The sequence below is a fragment of the Nansenia antarctica genome (assembly GCF_963989245.1).
Source record: "Nansenia antarctica genome assembly, chromosome: 13".
Taxonomy (NCBI): Eukaryota; Metazoa; Chordata; class Actinopteri; order Argentiniformes; family Microstomatidae; genus Nansenia; species Nansenia antarctica.
The window spans coordinates 17,530,321-17,540,320 of NC_137683.1; the positions used below are offsets into that span (position 1 = coordinate 17,530,321).

Consider the following 10,000-nt stretch of genomic DNA (forward strand, 5'->3'; position numbering starts at 1 on the left):
TGGACGCACGCATGCACGCACACACACACACACACACACACACACACACACACACACTCACACACACACACACACACACACACACACACACACACACACACACACACATGCAAACAAACGCTAAAAAAACCTGCTCCAGGAAGTCAGTATCAACTCTTACATCTATGGTGTGTGACTCCTCCTTGTGGTGAAATGTGGCCTTTGCAGCTGTTGATTTGTGTCCTCCAGTCGTCTCATCCAGAGGGCCAGCAGTGTTGTACTCTCCTCCCACCTTAATACACTTTTTGGTGCTCCCTGTAGAAAGACAGGTCTTATTCTCCATAGGATATCATCAGCTACCTTTATATATATATATATATATATATATATATATATATATATATATATATATATATATATATATATTTCCCCAGGCTTTTAACATGTAGCACATCAAGGTTTTACAAGAAAGCACTGTTTCAATGCTGTCCAGGTATACGGTTGTGGTTTCACCAAAACTCACCAGACCCAAACACCTGTTTGATGAGGACGTCTTCTCTGGTTCCACAGCTGACAGGCAGCTCACTGGAGGACAGGGTTACTGCCCTCTGGACCGCGGCGGACACAGCCTGCACGCCTGCTAAACGACAACAACCATAATCTGAGAAGTTTGATCTTTTTTTACATTAATGACTATAGGTTTACTAGGCTTTACCTGATATGCAACCTGAGTTTGTGGTTGTTGTTGTTAACTTTAAATGAACATATTGCTGTTTCCTATATTAGTTTATTTATTATCTATTAGCATTAATTAATGTAAATGGTTGCAACTTAAAAAAAAAAATAAGAAGAAAATGTGACGTTTAAAAAAAATAGTATTACATAATTTATGCAAAGTATGCTAATAAGGAAAGGTTGCATTTAGTTATTGGCAAGATATACATTTCTGGACATTGCCATTTCCTGACTTTGACCTAATTTACACATAATTTATGCTAACTATGATAATGAGGAAAGGTTGCATGACTGCACCATGGTACTAGATGACTTTCTGGACAACACAAACGTGGACTTAGACTCTTAGATCACCTTTTTAAGTTAACTAGAAGCAAAATGATTTCCATTTGCAGTTTTTAGCAATTCATTTGAATAATATAGATGGCATTTCAATCATAAAAGTTCATAAGAATCACCATTTCTGGGTCCAAGAAATTTCCAGTGGACTATAGTAGGGTACATAATATAGAAGGGATGTGGTATACTGTATGGTGACTAGTTTGCAATACCTGGACTCTTGTGCCTCTTGGTGTGGTGCTTTGAATGCTGAGAGAGGTGAGACACTTTCTCCCCCGGGCCCCTCTTTCTGCTGTGGGATTCTCGAGAATCTCCTTCAGAAGACTTCTTCCCTTGCCTGGAGCCCAACGAGTCCTTACCTGTCAGAACGGAACACCTCCATCACCACTTCCACTCAACCATAGGCAGAATCCAGAGGTTTTCTCACTACTTATCATTGTATCTTTCCCTTGAAACGCTGCCCATAGTCCAAGTCATTAACACTAATAACAGGTATGGATAGAGCTGATGTGTAATACTGCATGTGGTTGCATGCTGATGACCTCTTATTATATATACAGTGCTCTGCGTAATTATTGGGACAGTGAAGCATGTTTTGTTCTTTTGGCTCTATACTTTTGGATTTGAAATCAAACAATTATTATGATATCAAAGTATAGATTGTACATTTGTGTACATTTGTGTACATATTGTTTTCACCATTTAGAAACAACAACACTTTTTACACATAGTCCCCCAATTTCATGGCACTAAAAGTATTGGGACAATTGATTTGGCAGGTGTTTCTAGTTAGTCAGGTGTGTTAATTTCTGCAGGCATAAGAGAGCTATCAATGTCTAGCATTGAGTCTAGGCTTTGCATTTGCGTTTGGAGTCTGTCAACATAAGGACCAAAGAGGTGTCAATGAAAGTCAAGCAAAAAAAATTGAGGCTGGAAAATCCGAAATATAGCCAAAACTTGGCTTCCTTGGCTTGCCAAAATCAACAGTTTGAAACATCATTACAAAGAATAAAAAACACTGGTGAGCTCAGCCATTGCAAACAGGTAGGCCAAGGAAGCATTCTACAGTGGATGACTGAAGAATGTTCACTATAATTAAGAACTACTACTACGGTACACTGCAATGTGCAAACCACACAGGTTAGGCCTCAAAAACAGGATGTTACAGTTTGCTAAAAAAGTACCTAAAAGATCCTGTAGAGTTCTGGAAAGGGGAGGGGGTATTATCATTTGTACATGTATGGTTCACTTGTCCTCATTGGTGATGTACTTGCTGACAGCAGCAGCAGAATGAATTGTGAAGTGTAGAGAAACATCTCAAGTACATCTCAAGCAAATGCCTCCAAACGTATTGGACGGTGCTTGATTAGACAGCAAGACAATTACCTCGAACACACTGCCATAGCAACTAGGGAGTTTTTCAGGGCCAAAAAGTGGACAGTTCTTGACTGGCCAAGTCAATCTCCCGATTGTATTTGCTGAAGATGAGACTTAACCCTAACCCTAACCCAAACCACATCTGAAGATGGCTGCAGTGCAGGCCTGGCAGACCATCACTGGCAAAGATACCCAGTGTCTGGTGGGGCCTGAGGGAAAGTAGAGCCAAAGAGAGAAACCAAAATGGACCCTCAAACAAAAACTGAGAATCTATACTTTAGTAATCCAAGCTAGTATAGAGCCAAAATAAGAAGCAAATGCTTCACTGTCCTAATAATTCCACAGGTCATTGTATCACTGTTACCTGTGTTGACAAAATAGTCACTTAATGTCAAGTACATTTGTCTAATTCTCTAGCTATAAACTATGTTCTCTAGCCTCTGCTACTGTACCTGGAGGGAGACTGGCCAGGAGGGCCTGCAGTCTGGGGTAGCTGTCCTGGTTGTAGTCTTTGGCCAGGCTGGTCCAGAAGGCCTTGATGGAGCTTCTGCTCTGCCTCAGGAGCCAGGACACGAGGGAGTACATAGCCTTGTGGATCCCCTCTCTAGTCTCCTTCTCCAGGGTCTCCTGTGGGTGGGTTAGTCAGATATATTACCAAAGTTTTATGTGGTATGTTATGTGGTATATAAGACCTGAGACTATATTTTTAAAAAGGTAATTCACTGTTCAGTCAACAGAACAATGGATTGAAGTGAAATATGCACCATTTTAAAGACATGAGACAGATAGATTTAGATATAGATCTGTAAACTGTGGCAGTCTGGCAACATTTCACAGATCTGATGAAAAGGGAATCGTGTTCATAATTAAATTGTTAGAAGTCACCTGTATTATCCTTTGTTTCATCCGGGGACCAAAAATATCTGTGCTGCTGTTTCGGTTCTATAACTTACCTTAAGCAGCTGGTCACTGATTATGTTGCGATCCGCCAACCCATAGAGAAGTGGGAAGGAATCATCTATTGCCATTGCGATGTCTGTGCGGACCTCCTTGAGCTGGGAACGAGGGTCTGAATCCCAAAAAGCCTCCACTCTGGACATGCTTCACTACTAATAGGTTCTCTTTGGTGTGAATTTCGATGTGAATGCTGTCCCGTTTTTATGTGTTATGTGTTGCTGCCAATTAGCACTGAGGAAGTGTAACAGGAGGATCTGGTAGGTTCATATCAGTGGCCTTTGGATCCTAACCTCAATCTAGTGCCTTCATCCAGAGCCTCTCACAAACAGCACGTTTCATTCAAGTTTTTCTTGTCTCATACATACACATTCAATTCAAATGACTGGTGACCACATTTGGAAAGTCCACAGTTGATTCCTTGAGGTTCACCATCACAGGGCTAATAACTGGCCATTTTTTCAACCCCTCACTTCTCTAGAGTCTATCTTTCCATTACTACACCAGCTGCTGTCAGTGTCCACCTGCCGCTGCACCTCCTGAGGGGTAACTGATGACCACTCCACGTCCAGGGGAATACCGAACTCCTTCAAAACCAGCCTTATCCCCTGGGAGAACACTATCTGTCCCTTTCTGAAATGACAGTCTACAGGCGTTACACTGACACTCCCATTACACGGTGCTTTCCAGTTCAACTTCCCCCTAAACAATCAGGTTTGCCCTATATATCGCTGCCACTCACGTAGGTTATTAGGTCATCTCAACACCATTTCAACTGCAGTTCAAGTGTGAATTAGACAGGTGTAAACGGTATGCTTCCAGCTTATATTGTATGAACTAAACTTTAATGAAATCTTGAAAAAACTTGAACTATAAACTTGAAAGAGTTGATAATGTAGCAACAGTAAGGTAGACAAAGACAGACAGATGAGACCATTGTGACGGGTAAGTGTTGATGATTAGGAGAGTGAAGCCCTTTAATTTTAGATGTATTCATCATTAAACATTATTACATTATTCATACTGGTGAACAAGGACCACTTCTACCGAGGGACGTTCACAACATACATATTACATAAGTATATACAGTGCAGTGCAGTATGGTGGATCTTATGTGTATTACTTGGGGAGGGGGGGAGGGCTTGTGAATTTCCATTGGCTTATTTCATCTTTTTAGTTTTTACGACAGTACAGTTGTTCTATAAAAGTTGCTCATAGGGAGTGCCACATTTTCACAGCTATTGTTAATGTGAATCTATTGTAAATCAAGTCCAGTGGGGATATCAAATGGGATACCTTGTCATGAGATGCGATAGATGCTATAAAACATTCTAAGATAGTCGACCTGCTCTGGAGAGAGACCCAGAAGCAGGTCAGAGATCAGCGTGCATGCGTGCTGCAGACATTCAGAGGAGTATGGGGAAGTTGCCCCTAGACACACCGATCTAGGATGAGTTTTGCATTGTCCCCCCCTTATGGTTAGGATTGGGATTGGGGAGGGTAGGCTGACCCAAGATCAGTGTTTAGGGGCAACTTGGTCAGCCATCTTTAAGTGACTGGACCCACTATTCTCCATTTCCTGGTTAGGCATCATTTTTGGTGCTTTCCCTTTTATATAAAAAAAATACAAAACATAACGGTGAAAAGAATTAGTTTTCATTCCATTTTTCTCCCTTTTTTCATTTTCTGAAACGTTTTTTGTTTTTTGATTTTCCAGCACTTACATATTGACAAAGTATACAATATTTTACAACTGAAGACGAAAATATGACACTTGATTCGTCCAATCAGATATACAAGGCTCATATCCAATCAGAAAAGTCAACTGGAAGCTAACCAGTAGGAAGCAACACAACAAGCCTATGGTGTGAAGGAAGCTGTCCGACAGCTGTGCATTAACACGAGCACCCGCCCTCAGGGACAGGGGGTTCTGCTGGTTTGTCCAGCTTGATGTCAATCACTGTAAATTGTTCAGTTAAGGAGACAATCCTTAACTGACACACACACACACACACACACACACACACACACACACACACAGACACACACACCAAATACAGTACACACTTCTGCTACAATATACCCTCTCTTCATCACGTTCCCTATAGCGATATTGGCTCAAAGAGCCACTAGAAGTCGCTTTGGTCTATTCAATGATAACAACATGTTAATCAAATTAGTGGTCACCCAGTTATAAAGGATACTGCCTTCAGGGTTTGCCTCGTCCAAGCTCTCCATGCCAGGTAAGGCAGCTGCAACACGCCGAAAGAGCTGGAGAATGAGGGAGGAAAAAGGGACAGAGAGACAGAGAGACAGAAGGACAGAGGGACAGAGGGACAGTGAGACAGAGGGACAGAAGGACAGAGGGACAGAGGGACAGAGGGATAGTGGGACAGAGGGATAGAAGGACAGAGACAGAGGGACATAGGGACAGAGTACAGAGAGACAGAGGGATAGGACAGAGGGACAGAGGGACAGTGGGAGGTATTGAGAGAGTGAAAGACCACATTACAAATTAAATGTACACTATATCAATCCTATGTCTGGGTTAGTTGAACTTAAAACAATTGACGTTTTATTTCAATAATCACCTGTTTGACATTGCAGCCTGTCTTGGCACTGGTCTCAATGAACATGACGTTCAGTTCTTTGGCTCTCTGCTCTCCCTCCTCAATGGTAATTTGCCTGAGGGAACAATCGGGCCATACCATGTAGATATTAAAGGGAAATACTGAGGATTTATATTGAACAACTTCCAAGTGGTCAATCACACTGATTAAACACTGAAGACACCACTGTACTGTATACGGCGACAAATTGCAAAAATATGTCATATTTACATACAGTAAACACTAAATACACATATACTATATGACTAACAGAACCAAAAGCCTCACCTCTTCTCCTCCAGGTCTGTCTTGTTGCCCACTAACATAATGATGACATCACTGCCTCTCTCTGTTCGAACATCATCAATCCACTTACAGGTCTGCTGGAATGAGTTGACATCTATGGAGGGGAATATTATGACCAGTTTAAGCAGTCTCTATGGCGCAGTGGGATTCAAGGATGTCATGAACTGACTCTTATCAATGGTCTACTCATTCTCAGTCATTTTATCTTGATGAACTGGGATATGACAGAGTTCCATCCCTATGATAGAGAGAATGCAGCTGTGCATGCACACAAGTGTGTTGTGTTGTGTTGTGTTGTATGCATGCACGTGTGTGTGTGTGTGTGTGTGAAAGACTACTCACTTGTGATATCATACACCACCACAGCCACTGTGGAGTCCCGTATGTAGCTGGGGATAAGGCTCCTGAAGCGCTCCTGGCCAGCTGTGTCCCAGAGCTGCAGTCTGACCTGAACACAAGACACAGTGACAGACAACAACTGTGTGCACTGTCATATAGTTATGATGCATGTACAGTGTGTACTGCAAAAACTGTGTTTGGGGGAGCAGGGTTTTGAAAGGCCATGACTACAACTTACCTAGATCAACTATTTATTGTTCATAATGTATGTGCCGTATTGTATATTTGGCCCAGCAAAGTGATAGATAGTGTGCTAGGGCACTAGAAGGAGCAAAGAGCTTAGATTTGGGGGACACAGTCAATGAAAGGACCCAACGAATCAACTCATGTTGAATACATTCTAGTCCATGTTGATCTGCGTGTTGATAACTGTGAATGTTTCTTACCGTTCGGTCTTCCAGATACATGGTCTTTGATAAGAAGTCAATCCCAATTGTGGCCTGGGAAATAAAACACAAAAACAGTGATATTAGCAATACCCGCAGGACACAATATCGTCCAATCACTTGCAAGAGGGAAGATCTATTCTCAAATAGATAGATAGAATAGTAGGAAAACATAAAAAATCTGTTCAGCATGATAAAAAAGGTGCACGATTTGTTGCTAATATGTTGCTAATATGTTACATAAAGTTATGCTTATACCTGTGTAACCAATGCTGTGACTTCATTAGAACAACATTGTATGTACATGTTGTTGTAATGTTGCTACATAGTTATTGTATTAAAACACTTTAAAACAATTGGCCAAAATGTACCTGATATGTGTTGTCGAAGCTGTCGTACATGAACCTGGTGATCAGGGATGTTTTGCCCACTGGAAGAGAACACACATGTACGTGAATAACATGTGAGTCCATTCCTATTCAATAACAGCTATAGACCATCATTAGGCTAATTGTTGGAACCATATAGGGTCTATATTGTGTATCTAAAGAATGTCTAAGGGTCTATGGATGGTTTTGGAACCAAGTGTCGAGCGGTGTTCTCTATCTATCCAAAGGGGCTATAGGCAGTGGCCGAGGACCACGGACAGCAACATTTCATCACCCTTTTGTATGGAACACCCTTAAGGCAGCTACACAACTAGGCCTACCTACAAACACACACACAGGAAAACACTCATTTACACAGGCAAACACTCAGTTACTTGCGCACACACGACACACACACACACACACACACACACACACACACACACACACACGCACGCACGCACGCACGCACGCACACACACGCACACACACACACACACACACACACACACACACACACACACACACACGCACACACACATACATTCATCACAGATAACATTATATTACAATATAATATGCCTCTGAGAGACAGGCTATTTTTTTTTCTTTTTTTACACTTCACTACAATACGGTTATCGAAGGAAACGGGAGTGAATAGGTATATACAGCTGTCTGAATCTGTGCCAAATCATCCACGTCAACTGTCACAGTTCCCTTAATTATTGAATAACTGAATAAGAACATAATAATTGACACCAAACAGCCCATTTTATCCAATGTCAAGGCACCAAACTGTTGACGGAGACAGTGAACGCGAGGTTTAAGAATTCTACAGACATCGCCAACCTGGGTGTGTCCCGGACAGACACATGGGAAATGTTTATATATGTATTCTCTCTAAACCCGAGGGTAATCGTGTAATCATTGGTAATCGTGTAATCCATCTAATGTTGAATTAATACCATTGTCAACGATTGAACTGTATTAAAAATGTTGTTAGAATCTTGATAAAGAACCAATCTTTCTGCCGGTCACTGCACCACAGAAATATTAACATTATTATACCACGTCGCGCACTGTAATAACCTACCCGTTATAATAAAACAGAATGAAATTGTTTAAAAGGGCGACATCGCTTGAAACGAAAACATATATTGTAAAAACCCTGGATGACAGTACACATTTATTTCATGACGTTTTGTTTCGCAATTAATGTTGCATACGTTTTTTCCCATGACTAATCACATTTTCTACAGAAACCGATCGTGACAGGAACCAGTGAATTGTCTAACAGACGTGAGATGTGACACAACCCGTAACACATAAGAGCTAGTCAAAACTTGAGAGAAATACCAATGATTATAGACATGGCCTTCGTTATGCGTTATCATGTTTGACAACTGATAACCAAAGCTCTCTTGAAGATCCGACTCACCGCTTTGCTCTCCTAAAAATACGAGTTTAAATTTCCTTAAAGGGTTCCCCAGGTCGGCTCCAGCGGTCATGGTTACGGCGATTAAACTATTAAATTATAATACAGTTTTTTCGTATTCAGGCGCAGCGATTGTTTGACTGGAGGTGAGTGGTACCCGGTATCCTCCTCTGGTCACAGTGATGGGAATGCGCTCAGCATCCTCCTGTCAAATAAGGACGCGTGTGCGCCTGCGCGACCTCACCTTATTCTTCCTCTCACCTTCCTTACTGGACATTTGTATGGCATTATTCGGTAGCACACTTGAAAACAAAATGAAATGGTATCTGATTTGTTTAAAAATAAAAAATAAAAAATATATATTTTATGACCAATTTATGCAGAATTCCAGGTAAATTCCAAAGGGTTCACGTGCTTTTTCTTGCAACTGTAATTGCAATATCTGAAACCTGGATCAACACTTGGAAAAGGGATATACTTTGAGTTGGATGGTTATGAACTGATGTATAATAATAATAGACAAAACAAGGGTGAAGGAGGAGTTGCCATATACAGTATGTGGATAAAAATGTCAACTTTAAGGTTTTGGATAGTATGACAACTCAAAAGATTAGTATGTGGAGATTTCAATATTGACCTGTTAAATCCTAATAAAAATAAAATGACAGATGAATTCATCAATACAATGCACAGTATGAGTCTATTGCCAAAAATGACCAGACCCAGCAGAATTACTTCCCATTGGGCCACTCTAATTGATATTCACCAATGACATTGAAAACAACACGTAAACGGATTACTAATAAATGATATCAGTGACCTCCTGCCAGTTTCTACAGTCTATGATAGCAACTACAGGTTCAATAAGACAGACAAGCAAACAGAATACAGACGAGTGAGGTCAGAGGAATCCATCAACACACTAAAGAATTACTTATTGGCACAGAACTGGGATATAATATACAGAGAAAAAGACATTGACAGTACATACAATACCTTCATAAGAACATTTAGGTCATTATATGATAAAAATTGCCCAATACAAAATATAGTAGAAAAATAAAATATACAAATTGTCCATGGATTACCAAGGGATTACAAAATGCATGTAAA

At 40.8% G+C, this 10,000-nt stretch overlaps 2 protein-coding genes across 2 annotated transcripts in view; both read right to left on the reverse strand.

The window, feature by feature from the left end:
• aire (autoimmune regulator) overlaps positions 1-3,530 on the reverse strand; it is a gene marked incomplete at both ends in the record, with an annotated part of 7,943 nt that extends 4,413 nt beyond the window's left edge. The window contains 6 exons of the mRNA XM_080544032.1: positions 131-294; positions 503-616; positions 1,266-1,412; positions 2,568-2,639; positions 2,883-3,057; positions 3,384-3,530. Coding sequence (XP_080400158.1) covers positions 131-294; positions 503-616; positions 1,266-1,412; positions 2,568-2,639; positions 2,883-3,057; positions 3,384-3,530 — 819 coding nt within the window. The remainder of the gene's footprint in view (positions 1-130; positions 295-502; positions 617-1,265; positions 1,413-2,567; positions 2,640-2,882; positions 3,058-3,383) is intronic.
• A 1,749-nt stretch (positions 3,531-5,279) lies between these two features.
• Positions 5,280-8,960, reverse strand: LOC308169625 (ras-related protein Rab-6B-like; the record flags this gene model as incomplete). Its single annotated transcript, XM_080544331.1, has 8 exons — positions 5,280-5,344; positions 5,589-5,655; positions 5,976-6,069; positions 6,282-6,393; positions 6,642-6,747; positions 7,085-7,138; positions 7,456-7,514; positions 8,891-8,960. 8 exons carry the CDS (start codon positions 8,958-8,960, stop codon positions 5,280-5,282), a joined length of 627 nt encoding a protein of 208 aa, XP_080400457.1.
• Positions 8,961-10,000: the final 1,040 nt, after the last annotated feature.